The sequence below is a fragment of the Ylistrum balloti genome, unplaced genomic scaffold (genome assembly GCF_031769215.1).
Source record: "Ylistrum balloti isolate Yb309-2 unplaced genomic scaffold, AGI_CSIRO_Ybal_v1 Utg369858, whole genome shotgun sequence".
Classification (NCBI taxonomy): Eukaryota; Metazoa; Mollusca; class Bivalvia; order Pectinida; family Pectinidae; genus Ylistrum; species Ylistrum balloti.
This window is the reverse complement of record NW_026782007.1, coordinates 215872-236237: the sequence shown is the minus strand read 5'-3', so window position 1 is coordinate 236237 and position 20366 is coordinate 215872. Positions and strand designations below refer to the sequence as shown.

At 34.3% G+C, this 20366-nt stretch overlaps 1 protein-coding gene across 1 annotated transcript; it reads left to right on the top strand.

Annotated features, from left to right (window-relative positions):
* Positions 1–4560: 4560 nt before the first annotated feature.
* Positions 4561–19911, top strand: LOC132545832 (uncharacterized). Its single transcript, XM_060209500.1, has 9 exons — positions 4561–6208; positions 6752–7062; positions 7363–7464; positions 7695–7785; positions 8723–8826; positions 10768–10959; positions 18722–18880; positions 19126–19334; positions 19651–19911. Exons 1-9 carry the CDS (start codon positions 4561–4563, stop codon positions 19784–19786), a joined length of 2952 nt encoding a protein of 983 aa, XP_060065483.1. The 3' UTR covers positions 19787–19911.
* Positions 19912–20366: the final 455 nt, after the last annotated feature.

Genomic DNA, 20366 nt, shown 5'->3' with positions numbered 1-20366 from the left:
ACCTGGGTTCAATCTGAAAAAAAAAACAACAAACAAACAAACAAACAAAAACAAACAAAAAACAAACAAAAGAAAAAAAAAACAAAAAAGCCTAGAATCTTTGATTGCCGGTACTAGGTTCCTGGAATGAAGTCTGACAAATTTGTTTATACAAAAAGCAAACAACATTAACCCATACTCAAAGAACAATGCGCCATATTGTGAAAACCACCAAATGACTTCTTCCGAAGATTAGGCCGAGCAAAGTTCAAGAAAATAAATATCAAAGTTACAGAGGTCAAAGCTATTCAAACTCTGAAACGACTTCATACAGCTTAATTTATTGTAACTACCAAGGAACGCGGTATTCGGCTGGTGGTTTCGATTCTTGTGATAAAACCGTTCTGTGCATATCATTTGCTTGTTCCGTATCTTATTATATTTTTTCCCTTTTTGTCGGATCCTACCAAAGCCCTGTGATCTCCCAGTTACTGCCCTTCGTTTTCACCCTGTCAGTACTGATGGTATGGCGATTAGCTTGACAGCAGATCGGGGCCAAGTCGATATAGCTGTCGTTCCTTACCCAACCTCCACTGTGGAGGACTGAAGGAAAGCAACCTTCTCATTTTTGGAAGCAAGAATTGTTGCAGTTGCGTCCCTTGAATACAAACTGATGTTGTTAGTTTTTTTTTTTTTTTTTTTGAAACGAATGCCTCTGTTCGGCTCTTGCCTTTCTAACTCCAGTTAATCTTGTGTAATGCCATTTTAATCAGTAAGTCTCATTTTTGTTACAGAAGTGAGATTGAGACACAGACAACTCGTGGTCGAGCAGTTGCTTTAATGTTCGCGGGATACCTTCATGATGGGAACGCTTTCTGATGAAACGTGATGATTTTCTTCTGTACAACATGTAGTAATGATCAGTGATCCGATTCAAATATATATATTGTTGTAGGTAATTACAGGTAAAGTGTTTCACGTGTTGTGTAATGATTTAATAATTACTATAATTATAGTACAAACGAAGGCAAGTCTTTCACACATTGTTAAATTATTGTAATATTATAATTACAACAGAGCCAAGCGAGTGAAAGGATTTTATAACAAGAAGGACACCTTTAACGAAAATGTGAGGAAGGCGCTACAGTTTCTGACATTATACTGAATCATATGTTGAAAAGCGTTTGATAATCTAGAAAATTGGTATAGATTACATAAATAAACTCTCATCATACAAGCACAAGAATAACAATAAGTCAATGGATATGATTAATTCGGTAAAATAGCAATAACGGGTTACAGAACAAAAAATATTTATAACAATAACTCTGAAACGGGAACCCATTTTATTCAACTATATAGATCATCCTATGGTACGAAATGTCTTATTTCATGGTACGTTTTGTACGCAACAACCTTTAAGATGGCACGTACATGTAACTTCCAAAATAATGGTACAATTCGGTCCGTTATTGATACGAACTGAAATCCGATAGATGTTTTAAGCCTGTCATGATCTCCATTTCCAGTGGCAGCAATCAATAAATTTTGTGAACACATGCACTGATTCAGTTCATTAAACATATGTCTCTAAAGTAATGGAGAACATATCATCAGCTTGTATTATATGTTCATGAAAGTGGGCTCTTCAGCTTTCACGTGCACGCTTGACCGAGTTCCAGCAGGTCATCGAAGGCGATCCTTAACCCGCGAGCTTGAAGGAACTCTCGTGTTGTATGAGACTTTATCGAGACTTTGACTGTCAACAAACATGGCTTCGAAGTTGTGACCCTCCTACTCTTTGCGGTAAGTAGGTAGGATTCTCCGAATGAAAAGAAATGTTAACGCATAAGATAGTATCATATTATTTTGATTCAGTGTGAATGTATTTATACAGAATAAGAGCACCATACCGGACGAAAATGTACCCTATACTTTAATCCCTATCGTGCATGTGAGATTTCACGTAACAACATATCTGCATGTGTTGTTCGAAGATTAGCTCAACATGCATCTCAAATTAAAAATAGTACAGTACTGAGGTGATCTCAATAGGTTTCTTTCTTATATAAATGTTTTACGGTCCTAAAACTCGTCATATATAGTGTGTCGGGTATGCATTCCCTGAAAATATTACCTGTTTTTGTCTTCGAGCGGATGATCATGACGAAAGGAGTGAAACCATTACATAATTCACATTGTATTTCACCATTCCAAATTAGATATCTGGATGTGATCACGGGTTTGTTGGTAATGTCTTATTTATCTCTGTCATGTGTCAATATCACTGTCAATATGCACATATATAAGTTAACTTATTTCTCACAAATTTGACATGGCTTGATAACCAGTATGTGATACTTGGCATCACATAAGACATCTGTATTAATAATTATTGTACTCTGTTATGCTGACTGTATATCTCACCGTGAACATCTTACGTTGTTGGAGGAGGTAAGTATTGCAAGGAGGTTTATAATTTTCATTGACCTCTAGACGTAATTAGAATTTAGGTTTACATGTATATCAAGCTATTGTGAGAACATTGAAAGATTGGATTGTGGTTGATATCAGGCATGTTATAAAAATTTGGGTGTAGATAAATGGTCATAAACCTGTATTTAAAACTTATATCCTTACAGGCTCCAACTATGTATAGTTATGACTATCATATATAGTTTTACATATAACTGTAGAAGACAATATTTTTGGGATGAAAGTTTTGTCACCCAAAAAGACATTCATAGAAACATAGAAGAACATATTCTCAACAGAAAAAATCTGCAAAAAATTACTACCTTCTCACTAAAATACATACACCTTTTCCACTGTCACTATTAAACTTTATGGACATGTAATAAAACAGGCAATGTAGATCTCTAGTTAAGCTTATGATCGCTAGTAAATTGATATGAGATCTGCACCTTACTAAAGCACATGTGCACTCTTTGTTCACAAATTAGTCATATTATTGTCATATTTGTATGAAAACACATTTATCTGATATAAAAGAACATTTATGCATGCATTTTAAAACAATTTTGGTCAAGTATTGCTACATTCAATGCTGAAGCATTTTTCCTTCTTTCCCAGCAATAAAAAGTACCTGGTGGGGAGGAGGGGGCACTAGTCAACAAGATATTGTGAACAAATATATACTTAAGATTGGAAAAAAGGAAAATATTATGGTTGACACTGGTAAGGAGGCCCCATTTCAATGTCAAATTGAATGTTGACATAATGGTATGTCTTAGATGATCTGGAATGACTTGTCATTTTTACATTTCATTATAATAGGTGAAGATAAAACATGTTGCTCAAATCGATAACCATATATTATTTTCTGCTTCCCTTATTTAACTTGTCAGTTGCAACCTTTCAGCAGTGTAACAAAATACTGTAACTTGAATGAAGTGATGTAACTTTTTAACTCAAACAAAATATGGTTAACTTCAGTCTGAGCAATATATTAGTTTGTTAGACTCTATATACTCAGAACATTTAATCTGAGCTAAATGTGCAGGAAGGACTCAGTATTGTTAACTTTGATTAGAGAAATATGTAACAAACACTATGTATTTTCTGCCTATAGCTACATAGTAATGCAATTTCCAATGATTTACTTAACAATTTTGCCTTAACGCAGTCATAGTGTCACAAGATCAAATTCTTTTAGTACTCATTACTTCTCAAAGATAAGGGGTGGGTCTGTTACTCAACAATGAAATAGGATTGTTTTATCATTTTACTGAGCAGTGATATGATTTGTTGAGTTCATAATCAGACATAGGTTCATAGTCTGAAAAATATAGTATGGAAAATGACAATTGATTTATTACAGAACATGGAGACAGTTTGAAAATATTGCAATGTATCTGATAATCACTTATTATGATGTGATCATGAACATTTAACATTACGATCAATGTTAGTTGATCCTGTCGACCCTCATCGGTCAATGCTTGGTTAGATCTTGTTTGCCCGCTCTGTCTATTTTGGATGGACAGACCTAAGTTTTGGTCCCAGTTATTAGAAATTGATCATAACTTAATCTTCAAAATGGTCGTAACTTCAAAACTCCTATCTACTAGAAACAACAACTTGAACATTATTGGTTTAAGGTGTGAGCTTGCTAAAAGGATGCCATTCAATAAGTAATTATTTATATTGTGAGACATGATATTTTGAACATGTGATACAGATATTTCCACCAGTTGACAGAACATTAGATGAAGTTTAATAGTATTCATTTGTTTCTTGCAGAAATTGCTGTCTGTACTGACTATGAAAGTGTGGTGTTATCCTCTGCTTGTACACAAACTCATTTCCAGGGACATGTTGTGCAACTTGTTTGAAGTGAATGGATAGTGATTTAACATCAAAGAAATCATCATGTCGACAGATATAAATCTCACGTAACTGAGACGACTTTGATGGTATATATCTTGTGACATTTGTCTTATTAGATCAATTGTGACCTAATATTCTGCATAAATCTCTGCATTTATAACTCCGAGTGTGACTAGGTATTTGAAATCTTACAAGCTTATCAAGTGTTTAGCATACAAAGTTAAATCCTCAATGAATACAGATTTATTAGGACTCATAAGTCATGAAGAGCTGTCATTGCCTGTGGTAGCTGATCATGACGGCCAGGCAGTAGGAAGTGAAGACCTACTTGTTGAACCTCCCAGTACAGGCAATACCAGCAGGGAGACAAAGGATAATGATAATGTTGAAGCACAGATTCAACAATCAGGTGAAACGGTAACAGAATGTCTTGCTGAATCTGATGAGGGGCATGTTCTGAAATCCAACACAAATTTGAATTCCACCAAAGATACTGATTTGATAGATAAGCCATTGACTGAGGATTACACCAATGAAACAGATGTAGACTTACAGTTTGTTTACAATACCAAAGATGAGTGTTATGGAGAAAAGGTGTTACTGCTGCCATTTGACGAAAACAATACCTCTTCTACAGATGATATTGAGCCAAACTACATAGAAACCGAAGAATCTGATGAGCACAAGAAAACTATTACTTTTGGTGCTGTATCAAATCCCATCCAAGCTGATGAAGGGAGTAACAAAGAAAGACTTTTGAGTCCTGCTTTGGATCTGCCTCTCAATGTTGATGATGTAAGTCAGGATAGCTTATATAACAAAGATGACAAAGAAGGAACTCAGCAAGATCACCATTTCAAAGAAAGTCTGAATGAAAATCTGACAGAGGGTAGCATTGATGAACCTTTGTTGAAAAATATTGTGGATGAAAATCTGCTTAAAGAAGTTGAAACTCAGTCTAAGGGAAGCACAGATGAAAATTTACCAAAAGATTGTGGCGGTGAAAATCTGTCTAAAAATCTGTCTAAAGAAAGCTTGAATGACACTCTGGTTGACCCAACCATTGTTTCATCATTGTTGGTGTCATTAGAAGATTCTAAGGACAAAGCGGGCTGTGAAGAATCCAAATCTGATAGCATGATCACAGGGCATTTAAGCTATAATTTGAGTCAAGAAGACATGGAGAAGAAGAAAAGCAGTACCACATTGCTTGATTTGGCAAGGGGAGACAGTTACCAGGTGGAAGAACCAGACAATGAACAAACTATTCTTATTCCATCAATCAAATTTAGAGATCCACTTCCAAGTCACACTGGCTTACATGTTTTAGAATGTGCTGAAATAGCTACAACGTCTGCAGTTAGTGCTACTGAAGTCAGTGGTGTTGAAGGAATTTTGAACGAACATTCTTCAGACGATGAAACTGAGCCTAAATCTGAAGATGTTGATGTAGATGTGATAGCACCAGAATCAATTTTATTGCAGGACAACCACCAGATTGACCAAGAATCTGATACAGAGGATGGTCATCAAGATGTCACTCGTTATGAGGAAAAGAAAATTGAGGACAAAGAAGTGTTAGGCTATGATCATCCTTTTGTGTCTGATGTTGATGTTGAGAGTGTGAACTACCCTGTGTCTTGTTTGGCAAAAGAAAAGAAGAAAAAACGGAAAGATAATAATCTAAAAGATAATGAGGATCACATGAAGAGTTTGTTGGTCAGTCTTAACCTGAAACATCTTAAAGCATTCTTGCGAACCAGTCTGTGGTCACATGATCACCAAATGCGTGGGTTACTATGGCAACAGGCTTGTAAGTACCTCCACAAGGCTGACGGTAACTTTTACGAGGAGATGGTGGACGAACTTTATAACCAGCGTAAGTGTTCACATTAATATGGTCATTAAAGTCATCAATAATTTCTCCTTCACATTTATCATAAGTATCCTTATACACAACAACATAGTTAGAACTTTGACCAGGCATCTCTGTTTATATTAGATTTATCTATATTTCCTGTTAAAGCTTTAAACACATGGCTGATTCTTCATGCATAGTTTACATTGAAAAAGTAGGTATAATGAACAGTACAAAGAGTAAATAGAAAAGATATCTGCCCTTTGATATAGAAAATAGAATTTGTTAGATTATTTTCAATGAATACCTCATGGCATAGCGTGAATGATTATTTACTCCAGTTTGTAATATAATATGTCCTGCTGCTCATAAATCAATGCTGGGAGTATCTGTATAAATTCATGTATAGTATATATGTGATTATTTCAATGTTACTGATATATTTTGAAGTAATGTTAAATAGTTCTGTTGTTCTGTCCACCTTTATGACTTCACTCTGTCCTATGAAATTATCAAGTAAGAAATCCTCATTCTGGAAACTGATAGTTGCTGTTCATCTTTTAGGAGGACACACAGGGGAGGTAACTCTGCCATCCTTTGTAGACTTTGACAATCTGCCATCATACCACCTGAACACTTCGGGTATCGAGTCTGTACACAAAATCCTGGCAGTCATGCATCACACCAATCCTGACATTACCTATTGTCCCATATTATTTGGTCTAGTCAGCGTCTTCCTACATTACATGACACCATCAGATGCCTACAACTGTGCCTATGGGCTGTTACGATCCAAAGAAACATTCATTATGCAAACCAAAGTTTCATTTGAAGCTACAAAGATGGTTATCAAAGATCTTGCCAAAAAATATACCGTAAGTATGATAAGTTGGAACTACTGTTAGAAGGATAGAGATATGGATCATTTCTAAATATTCAGATGATATTTAGTCGTTACATTAATTCACTTAATATTGTAAGTTATACGTCACAATAGATTTACTAAATCTTTTCAGTTTAAAGTTGAAAACCAAACAAATATGCAGATATTGATGTTTATATGTGTATTTAGTAATAATTATTTTACTTCATGACAAAACTCTTGAGTTGTTTTCAAATCAGGAAGGTAGTGGTTTTTTTAGGAATTGATTTCCTTTTTCTGCTATTCCTATCAGAAATCTGCATATGTGAACCTTGTACGGAACAGCAACAGTATTGAAGGTGTGTTTGACTCATGGTACTGGTGGATGTTTAAAGACCTTCCATTTCCTTACCTTGTGAGTATAACAAAATTTATCTTTGTTTTGATACATGTATAAGATCCTTTCTTTACCTTGTAAGCAGAAATCTGAAATTGATTCTGGTGTTTTTAGTTTACATTTTGACAGCTCTAACTTTCCATGTTGACAAGTAAAAGTCAGTCTGATTAAACATTTGAATTAATCTGTCCAGTTGATATCTATCCACACACAGCTGTATTAACTAAATACCAACTCTAATGTTCTAGGTGTGTATCATAGACTGCTTCATATTGGAGGGTATCAAAGTCTTCTACCGAGCTGCCCTGGCTATCCTCATCTTGTATACCAGACATACAGGTAATGTATACCAAACATACCGGTAACGTATACCAAACATACAGATAACGTATACCAAACATATAGGTAAGGTATACCAAACATACAGGTAAGGTATACCAAACATACAGGTAACGTATACCAAACATACAGGTAACGTATACCAAACATACAGGTAATGTATACCAAACATACAGGTAACGTATACCAAACATACAGGTAATGTATACCAAACATACAGGTAATGTATACCAAACATACAGGTAAGGACACCAAACATTCAAGTAAGGTATACCAAACATACAAGTAAGGTATAACAAACATACAGGTAAGGACACCAAACGTTCAAGTAATGTATACCAAACATACAAGTAAGGTATACCAAACATACAGGTAAGGACACCAAACATACAGGTAATGTATACCAAACATACAGATAATGTATACCAAACATACAGGTAATGTATACCAAACATACAGATAATGTATACCAAACATACAGGTAATGTATACCAAACATATAGATAATGTATACCAAACATACAGGTAATGTATACCAAACATACAAGTAAGGTATACCAAATATACAGGTAAGGACACCAAACATTCAAGTAAGGTATACCAAACATACAAACATACAGGTAAGGACACCAAACGTTCAAGTAATGTATACTTAATATACAGGTAAGCTGTACCAAACATACACGTGAGGTATACGGAACATACAGGTAAGTAACATCAAATATGAACACAGTTATATACACCATACATTCAGGCAATAAATACTGAACATACAAAGGTAAGGTTCATTTAACATACAGGCAATATATATTAGATATACCTAACATACAGGTAACATTCACCAAACTGTGTATGATTATTTTTATCAGTTTTAATCATAGGAGTGTTTTCTCACAGTGAAAATGTGTTTTAAAAGGAATACGCCTTTGATTTTCAGCCAAAAGGACCAGAAGTAGCAGTAAGCATGGTCATGCTGACGCAGCCAGTTCTATCCGCCAGTTTTGTCGAGAATTTCCATTCCGTACAGACAAACTCTTGAGGGTAAGTTTTTAGTGATAAAAAGTTGATTTCATAATGATGCAGTGGTACTTATAAAGAACCGATAGGTACACGTATAGTCTTTCAGAAAGTCTACTTTGATATTTTACTAATTCTCATACCTTGGTACAATGTATGTACTGGTGCTTCTTTGGATGGTAGATTGTCCTGATCCTAAATTCAGTCTTATCCCCCTCTTTATACAGAGTCCTTTGATCATTTTTTGTCAAATTGTCAGTAATATCTCTCGTATATGTTAAGGATACTTTATCCCTTTTATTTTCATTTTGTGTATTCACCCAGTGATACAAGGAAATCTAGTCAAGTGTTGTGTTGTCAACAGAATGATTTTATTTGCAAAATACAAAAATGCAATATAAGAATAAATATATGTTGAAACTTATTTTATATGAAAAGGCTTTTAAAAATTAAGAATATAGTGTTTATGTTGTGGTGAGACGTCTGTTGTCCATCCATGCAAAATTAGCTTTTCAGTTCAAACAACTTCCTCTGAGTAACAGAAAGGCACAGGTATAGATATTGGGCCTGTAACATACTGGGATGGAGGTCTACCAAGTTTGATTAAATAAATGACCTTGACATACTTTCAAGGACACATTGGTCAAATATAAATAAAAATCAAAACAACTTTTTCTTAGTAAGGGAAAGGCCAATTGTAATGATATTGGGCCTCTAGTATACTGTGAAAAAGTACTACCAAGATTGTTCAAATAAATGACCTCAACCCACTTTCAAGGTCACTGGGGTCAAAACCTCCAAAGAACTTGTTTTCATTAACAAAAAGAGTTCATCTTCCAATATTGGTGATTTTCTCAATCTACCCTATTCTCCACATTATAATAGATGCATTGTAAATATCTGTTCATAGTGAGGTTTGGCCCTGTACTTCATCCAGTGTTCCCTCAGAAAATGTCAAATAATTCCTAAACCATAGTATAACAATTGAAACCTATGAAGTCGATGTTCATGCTTTCACATTTGCCATCCAGCCAGAGTCCCCATCTTATGTTGATAGTGTCAATTTACAAAATCATTACAGTATTACTTGTTCTAATGAATGACTGTGTCAGCCCGCATTCAATGTCTCCCTGGTCAAATGGGTTGAAAACATCGATGACAACTTACTCTGAATAATCAGAAAACCTTAGATATTGTAATTTCACCTATAAAATGCTGATATGGCTTCTAAGTTTGTTCAACTGCACAACCTTGTTAAACCTTTAACATCACAAGGTAACCTGTTTTAAATTCTTATCAGGTTGTTGAAACTTGATGTCTTTTAACAAACAGGTGAGCAATGCAGGCCTGTTGGGCCTCTTGTTTAACTTATACATTCAAACACCTTCTGCAATTGTCCTTTTTAGCCCATTATGAGATGTGGGCTGTTCAAATTGCTCGTCCATAATCTTTTATCATTTTGCCTGTCCTTTAACTTTTCTTGTTATCACCATTTCTTGAAAATTACTGGATAGGTCATTTTACATGTACTGTTTAATTTTAGGATTGATCAGGAAAAGGAAGCTGACAGGTGGTCATAATTGATTGGAAAGATTAATTTTGTTATCACTATTTCATTTGCAGGACAGGATTGATTTTTCTCAAATTTCATTTGCCTGTTCTTTTTGTCCCTTGTTCTGCTTGCTCAATTGGCTGACCAGAGAGCAAAAATAAAATGACAGTAAATAAATGGATGGAAAATATCCAAATTACATCGAGCCAATGAAGGCCATACAGTATTGGGAGTCAGTATTCCTCTATAGTATTGTGTTACAGTACTGTATCACACCATAATATTTCTAAAGGCATTTATATGTAATTTACCTTGTCTGCCCCACTGTTTGTCCGCCATTCTTTTGAGTAGACGTTGCATTTAAATCTTTTCCTCTGTCAAAATTGTTAAAGTCTGTGACTCTGTACCTTTAGACTGGGTTTGGTGTGCGAGGTCTGACCAGGAAACACATCAAGAAGCTGCAGCTAAAGAATGAGATGTACATCAACAGTCATCACATTCATCCTTCAGCATCTTCTCAGTCCATGAATGGACATCGCAGAGCTAACAGTGGGCCAACCAACATCCACATCGAGGGCAGTAGTACAATCTTCACGCAGGACATGGTAAGTTTGTGAAATCTGTGGTATGTTTGACTTTTATGTGATGGAATCAGTGAAACAGGATATGTCATAGTGATGACCACTATTGACCTGATGTCAGGATGTCTTTAAGGATGATGATGATGATGATGATGATGATGATGATCATCATCACCATCATCATCATCATCATCATCATCATCATCATCATCATCATCATGCTATACATATGGGTGTGTCTGAAAGTGTGTCTTTTGCTTAGGGGTACCCATGTAAAAAAAATTCATTTAAATGTATGATTATAGTCAAACGACAATTTTTTTTCTGAACATTTGTAAATATATTCCATAGATTAGGTTTTATTGGTTAAAAATAACAGCAATGACTGGAGAGAACACTGCTGTGTTGTTGGGATATGTAAGTATCATGTTGTTTACATCAAAACTTGACTAGTTGAATTTAAAGATTACGACTCATCAGAGATATGTATTAGATAACATTCAAGAAAACTTTGTCCATTTTACAGAAGCATGTAAAGTGGTTTCAAATGTCAAAATGATTTCAGAATATGCAGTTGTAATGATACTGAAACTTTGTCATGAAATTTTGAATTTTCTAATTAACTTGTCATGATACATTTTTGTTTTGTAAGCCTGCCGAGAGATCATGGTCTGTGGGAAGGTTACTTTTTCTCACAATAAATAGTGCCATTGTTACTCCAGAGGAAGTGAGTGGTAGATGATGTAAAATGTCTAGTAGATCTATATTGATTTCACTGCACTGACTGATATTCATTTTTGTTGTTACAGTATTTATTTTTTCATTGAGTTCATTTTAAGTTGTAGTAAATACTTCAGTTTTTTATTCACATGCTTCACAGTATAATTGTAATTGGTCTTAGAGGTTTATTTTGCTTATTTATGAAGGTAAAAAAAAATTTAAGCAAAGAAAGTGATTTTTACTAGCTGACCTGTGTAAAATTAAAATCATGGGGCTGTGTAAGATTAAAATCATGGGGCCATTCTTAAAGTTGCTTTCATAAAGAAAGTTTTCCTGATAGGTTACTTGTTTATCAATAAATGAAAGGTTCAAACCCAAATTAAAAAACAAATAAAGTAAGAGGCCATATCATTCCAAAGGATCTCCCACAGATCTATATAGACAGTGGAGCACTATTTTACGCTTCCTGAAAGTGGAAATCGTCTTTGAATATAAAAATTTTCAAGATTAACTCCTACCATTTCATAAGTTTGATATTATGAATTACAAAGGGACCATTACATTACCTCTGGTTCAAAGTTAAGAGGTGTATGTAATGAACTGTGGGTTAATTACTGGGTGAGCTAATTGTCAGGTTAATTTGATAACTAAAATGAAGTAGATATTTTAACTTGGTCAATATTTGTTGCATTACCGATTATCGGTTGTACCTAATCTAGTGTGATGATACATTGGTATCTATGTGGAATGTTGTAATGATGACATTGAAAACTCAGTTGATTTATGAGTTGGTTGGCCCTAGGGGACACTATGCTGTGACTACTGACCTTGTTTCACCCTAAATGTGTAAACAAGAGGTATACACATTTTACTGTATCTGTTTATATTACAAACTCTTTAAGATGGCAAATTTTCAGGAAAATCCCACAAGATATGGAAGTTGATTTACAGAAATCAATGCACAAACGTCCTTGATACTGTATAGAATTCCAGGGCTATTTTGAATTTTTTTGGTGGTGGGAAGGAGAAGGAAGTTAAAACTTATGGAAAATTTCCTTTCACTGATTTATTGCAGTTTATACAGTTGCTTTGCAGTAAAAAGCTATATCCGTCCAGGTATTTATTTCAGCCAAATGATCAGTATTTTAATTATATCATATTAAAACTTGGATGTTGATATAGATCAGCACCAAAATGATTTAGGTGGCAAAAGTCTGCCATCCATCAGTGAACAATTCTTGTTATCACTATCTCTTGAAAAGTACTAGATGGATATTTCATAAACTAACATGTAGGTCCCCTTTGTCCCTAGCATCACATGGTCCAATTTTGGATTTTATTCATTCAGATGGCAACTGTAAACACCTTCAATTATGCATTTATTAAATGTCACATGTGATTTGCAGCTAGATTATTAGAAATATTTCCTAACTATATCATGATGCATTATAACATGTCACATGTCATTTAATTTACTTTGGAGAAAAAATTCATTGATGATTGATAAAACATTGTTAAAAAATGAACAATTGCCATGCTTGTTTGGCTAAAACCACAAAATCATAAGTCTCTGCTATAATGATACTATATCAACCAGTCTAGAACTGGCCATGTAATGTGCAGATTTTATACTGCTGGCTGATCTGTGGGTGATAGTGGAGGAGATACATGAATTTGTATGTAGATGTACTAAAGCAGATTATAATGAATACATTCTCTTGTCTTCAACTTGGAATTTTCTATATGGCTGATAACAGAAATCCATCTTGAAAGTTCTGCAATGATAAACTTGTGCAGTTGCATTCACTTGTTGTGTACCTAGTCTATTAAGATTTGAACATGTAGAAATTGACAGGATAAATATTCACTTCAATTAGAAAAATAATTTAATGCAGACACTATGAGAAATGATTTGAGAATACTTTAAAACATGCACATGCTTTTTATTTAAAACCAAATTTTGATATTTGGACTACATAATTTTAAAATAAGGCATTATTGGCTCTTTAAAACATAGTTAAAATGTTGGCAAACCTGTCTTGCAAAAATCTATTTCATTGGGAGCCAAAAATTCCTTAATTGGTCTAAGAATAATGTATTTCAGTATATGATAAAAAAAACAAACAAACTGACCAGAGGTCATCTGGTACATTGGAAGTTTGTTAGTCTCGTTTTGATGGATCTTTACCAGAGTTTATATGTAGGTTCTCCTTGGTTGGTTCCTAGTTTTGCATGGTCAATTTTTCTATGTAATCCTCTTGGTCCCTTGTACCTGATCCATTTTAGGACTGAAAGAAAAATTTAAGTTAGGTTTTCCTTTGTCTTTTATAGCAAATAGTTCAGATCAAATAAGAGGAAAGAAGACAAAAGAATGGGAAAAACACACAACTGATAAATCACCAATAAAAACCTGACAATAATAGGCCCCCAGATCACTATCAGATCTATTATTTCTTCAGTAGTGTAGTGACTAAAGATGAAACAATGGTGGGTCCCCAAGATCACTATTAGATCTATTATTTCTTCAGTAGTGTATTGACTAAAGATGAAACAATGGTGGGTCCCCAAGATCACTATTAGATCTATTATTTCTTCAGTAGTGTATTGACTAAAGATGAAACAATGGTGGGCCCCCAGATCACTATTAGATCTATTATTTCTTCAGTAGTGTATTGACTAAAGATGAAACAATGGTGGGCCCCCAGATCACTATTAGATCTATTATTTCTTCAGTAGTGTATTGACTAAAGATGAAACAATGGTGGGTCCCCAAGATCACTATTAGATCTTTTATTTCTTCAGTAGTGTAGTGACTAAAGATGAAACAATGGTGGGTCCCCAAGATCACTATTAGATCTTTTATTTCTTCAGTAGTGTAGTGACTAAAGATAAAACAATGGTGGGCCCCAGATCACTCTATGATCTTTTGTTCTTTCAGTAGTGTATTGACTAAAGATAAAACAGTGGTGGGTCTCCAAGATCACTATTAGATCTTTTATTTCTTCAGTAGTGTATTGACTAAAGATAAAACAGTGGTGGGTCCCCAAGATCACTATTAGATCTATTATTTCTTCAGTAGTGTATTGACTAAAGATAAAACAGTGGTGGGTCCCCAAGATCACTATTAGATCTATTATTTCTTCAGTAGTGTATTGACTAAAGATAAAACAGTGGTGGGTCCCCAAGATCACTATTAGATCTATTATTTCTTCAGTAGTGTATTGACTACAGATAAAACAGTGGTGGGTCCCCAAGATCACTATGAGATCTATTATTTCTTCAGTAGTGTGTTGACTACAGATAAAACAGTGGTGGGTCCCCAAGATCACTATGAGATCTATTATTTCTTCAGTAGTGTATTGACTAAAGATAAAACAGTGGTGGGTCCCCAAGATCACTATTAGGTCTTTTATTTCTTCAGTAGTGTAGTGACTAAAGATCAAAGAAAGGTGGGCCCCCAGATCACTATTAGATCTATTATTTCTTCAGTAGTGTAGTGACTAAAGATCAAAGAAAGGTGGGCCCCCAGATCACTATTAGATCTATTATTTCTTCAGTAGTGTAGTGACCAAAGATCAAACAAAGGTGGGCCCCCAGATCACTATTAGATCTATTATTTCTTCAGTAGTGTAGTGACCAAAGATCAAACAAAGGTGGGCCCCCAGATCACTATCAGATCTATTATTTCTTCAGTAGTGTAGTGACTAAAGATCAAACAAAGGTGGGCCCCCAGATCACTATTAGATCTATTATTTCTTCAGTAGTGTAGTGACTAAAGATCAAACAAAGGTGGGCCCCCAGATCACTATTAGATCTATTATTTCTTCAGTAGTGTAGTGACCAAAGATCAAAGAAAGGTGGGCCTCCAGATCCCTTGTTTCTTCCATAACGTGTTCTACACTATTTTTCCATATGAATGTTCTCAATCAGTTGACAATGGTAAGTTCCACCAGTAACTGCAATTCACACCTGCAGCTGCCTCTGGGATACTGGTCATACAAAATGATCGTGACAAGAAGTCTATATATAAATTTAGCTTACCTGACTGTATACAGGTATTAGAAGTTTACAAATATATTCCCCTGAGTATCTATGGTATACCTGTATCTGTCGGTATTGCAATTGATAGATGACAGGCCCCTGGGGTATGAACAGGTCACCTGAAGTTGAAGATACCAGCATTCAGAAAGAAAAGTTCTTTTGATCAACTGACTTAAAATTCTACACATTAATATAATTTTTGAGCTATGATTAGCAGTTTTCAGGAATTTAACTCTTATTTTTTTGTGTTGTGTATGACGTTAGTTTTATGTGCGGGTTTGTAGGCCGTGTTCAGAGTTGGTTGCCAGCGGTTTGGTTTTGGTGCCTGCAGGGTAATTTGTGGTAATATTATAGACTGTATACATCTTCAGCTTAGATGTAAACCTAGGACAGACAAAGCAAGAGCTGTGGTCTCAGTATGTGATATATATCCAACACTACAATGTGGAAGTCTGTTAGTGATATTTCTATTTATTAAGTAGAAGTTTCTCAGTCCATGTGTAATTTGATCTTGGTGGATATACTCGGATTTAATGATCAAATGTTTCATCACCTAAAGTCAAAACTCGCAACAAATCTAAAAGGATTGATTTCTGACACTGGATATGTACACTCAATAGATGTTGGACTTGTTTTGTATCAGTGACATTGGAAAGAATGTGGTGATTCTGCTTAAATTCTGATACAACATTAGGATCGTTCTGTGATTGAGGTGTGATGTGGGATTTAGAAATATTGTTAAATACAGTTAAATCCAGCTAAGTTTCTTCACTCACGATTAGGCATAAATTTACAAAGGCATAATTGTGGGATCTTATTTAAAACAACATCGTTGGTGACAGAACTATCTAATTTTAGAGAAGGAAGACAGCAAATTTGAAACTGAGGCAAAAAAAGTGATTTGCTCAGTTTTTGGGATAAATATAGACATATATATATTTAAAATCTAAAAGAAAAATCACTTAAAATATCAACGAATGCCTCAAAAACATTCAGATTTTAACACAAGCTTGCCTATCAATTCCTGTGGTGTCTTATTTACTTGGGGGTTTTACCAGACATTTTTACAAGTGGCTTTCAAGATGAATAAAGTACATGCATTAAGAAAACATATTCGTAACATGTATCACCGCCACCGTCACCTTGACGCCATCAATTGTACGGTCTGTACAGGAACAGTTGACAAAGATTTTACGGTAGAGGTTAAAGAGAATGTACAAAAACGAGTTTTTTGTTGCTTCACTCAGGTAACTTACTTTTCATTTTACTTCATTTGATTTGTTTCATTTGTTAACTTTGATAATGTAATGTTTACAGTATAGAGTGCTTTTTATACCCATCATAAAATGACTGACAATACACTATGTCCATCCTGTCCTTAAGTAGGTCTATGTATTTATTTCTATCTTATACAAACACTTTTGTTTAGACATTAATTTTAGAACAAACTGATTTTAAAATTTGAAATTAATTTTGTAGGATGCTTCTTTCTGCATGACTTTTACCATGTATTGAACTTTGAGATTTGCTTCAGGTTTTTGTAACGTTTTCAAAATTCTCAGAATTAAACTTACTATGTATTTATAACATGTCCAACTAATTTGTTTGATAAAGGTTATTAAAAAAATAGATAATTAGACAAAAATTGCAGATTAAAACTTATAATTAAAAAAAAATATTTGCTTAATATGAAGAGAAGTTCCATTTCCAGTAAACTGAATCTGCAAAATATTTTTGTGATACATTCACTTCCTTGAGTCGTGAAATAGGGTTATTATGTGTAAATATATTCAAAGTTATGAAGGTTATAAAGGTCATTGATATATATCAATCTCCAGAATATATCTGACAGGTTACATAAAATACCATCATCATAGTAGAGTAGTATATACATTACATGGTGTTAGCAAGAGAAAGCAGAGTTCTATCATAACCAGTCATAATTCACATCTATTACCGTGACACCTGTAATATTTCGCTGGAATTCATAGATGACAAATTTTTTAAGAAGTAGCTTCTAAGGTTTTGTTATTTGAGTGTAATTTTTGAAATTGTAGTTTCTAAAACTCAGAAGTTATTAGTTTTGAGATATCAGGTTATATTGTAACTAGAGAGCTCAATAATACTATAGTACATCAACTTTGTGAAGCAATGAAATCTCTAAGTAAGCTGTCTCTCTTATGTCTTCAGTGTGTATGTCGTAAATGAATATACTCATCCATTCTGAGACCAAATTAGCTACAAAAAAGTTCATTTGTATCGCAGAACCCCTTTATAGTCAATACCATAATTCTTACAGTTAAACCAATCTAGCAGATTTTTTGTCTTGCATGTAAATGTGCTTTTATATACAGGAGACCTTAGGCTATATCTGCTAGCTGTGTATATAACTTGTTGTATGTAAATGTGTAGTAATGTGTCTGTAATTATGATGTTTTCAAATCATGTATGTTATGATACCTTATTTTATCAAAGACCATTACAAAGGAAATCTGCATAGTGATCTCTTTTACCCATCAATATGGAATTGGTCTGTCTACTGAGATAATCTCTTTTTATAGGTGATCTCTCTTCAATTAACAAGGTAATAAGATAATATCGTCAAAAAGGCAAAACAAGCCCTACTTATAACATTCTAACCAAACTTTTTTTAGATGAATCTACTGTTTGTACACAGATATGTGTTTCTTTTAAGCATATTTCTATGAAGTCAACCCATACATAGTGTATGTATCATACTACAGTCTACAAAGTTATAAAAAGGTGCCTCTGATGTCCTAGCCTCAGCATGTACAGCCTATATTGCAAATATTTCAGAAGCATTGTGCAATGATGGACTTTGTTCATGTATATTGGGTAGAGTATGGAAAATGGTTTTATCCAAATACACATGTACATGAAGAGATGTTTACTGTGGTGGTTTTCCTTGTGTTTGATGATGATTCCTTGAAACATGAAATACTAACTGCCATCAAAAGAAGTTTCTTTGTAAAAGATTATAATATGAAATAACCTCTTTCCCCAGCTATATACTGTGTGGTCATGGCTTCCTCCACGTTTTGCTGTGTGTCAACCAGAACTTCTGTATACATCGGAGGAGCATGGGACAAGTCTGATGACATTGTATACTCGAGTGGAAGACCACCAGCCAACTCTCATCGTCATCAAAACAACAAATGATGAGGTACAGTTTTATAGCTCGGGTTTATCAAACACAAGAGCTAACACTTCATCTTGATCTACATAAATGTCATGTTATGAAATAGATACCTATGATTTAATAGATTTTCTTCCTTTGGATTATCAGGACTCTATAATAAGTAAGGTTTCTTAAAAATGTTCCATGACAGATGACTCTTAAAAGGATATGCAAAATCACACCAAGAAAAATATGTGAATGTTTCATTAGTTGGTTATCTCCCTTTGTAGGTATTTGGAGCCTTTTGTTCCACTTACTGGCGAGACAGAAAGCATAGTACCAAGAATCTGTCCTACTTTGGAACGGGAGAAACGTTTATTTTCACATTGAACCCAAAGACGCAAAAGTATGCCTGGGTGGGACTCCAGCAGGAGGACATTCCTAATACTGCCAACATGTTTCTAGCCGGTGATAACTCCATGCTGACTGTCGGAGGCGGGTGAGTAGTAATTATGCCCCACCATTTTATGAAGGGTTTATACCAGGTAATGTCTCCCATTGGATTAACCAAAGGTGTCATTAATCAAGTTGAAAGTACTTTCTGTTCTAGAACAATCAGTTTTGTTCTCATTGTACTTTCAATGAGTTTGATTAAGATTTCTTAAACAGGTCAATTTTTTCTTGATAATTTTGTCTCCGAGTCGCAGAATACCCAGACACAAATTTTCTTTTTCTTAAATTATAAGGACATAATGTGGAAGAAAAGTGTATGTGTTGTATTTAATTAATGAAAATGTGACCTGTTCTATTTATAGAAATGGTGAAGCTATACAACTGGATGCTAACCTGCACCACTGTCGCACTGAAAAGTGTGACACTTTCCTCAACGAACCATTGTGTCCGGGACAAGACTTCACCTGTAAAGTGGTAGAGGTGTATGGTTTTGTTTGAAAAATTATACAAAAAAAAAATTCCTGTGAATCAGTTGAGAGTTTATGTTTTGTAAGAGAGGGAAGCAGAACATATCGTTGTGTAAGGTATACACAGTTTAACAACTGTGTTGACATTTGTATCAGTCTGTGCTCTGTTGCAGAAGATTTTACGTCAAAGCAATGAGATGTACTGATTTATTCTGTGACACCATGTGAACTGTACTTATACAAGATTTTTATCTGGCACACAAAGGAATAATGTTTTTCCACATGATATTGTCTTATCACAGAAAGCACTTTTAATTGACTTCAGAAGCAGAAGTGAAATTTGGACTTATTGATTGATATTTATATGTGGCAATTCAGAGATGAAACAGTGGCATTGACATTAAAAAATCTCACCTTTTACACTCAGAATACGTTTTATTCAATTTTCCCATCAGACTATTCTATAGACAGAGGCTGCATTTTGATTTTTGAGTTGTCGTTAATTTTTCAAAAATTGTGTTATTCTAAAATTCTTAGTAAAAAGATGAGATTCTATCTATTTTACAAAAAGTGATAAATGAAATAATTTTTTTTGTGTTTAAGGGAAATAA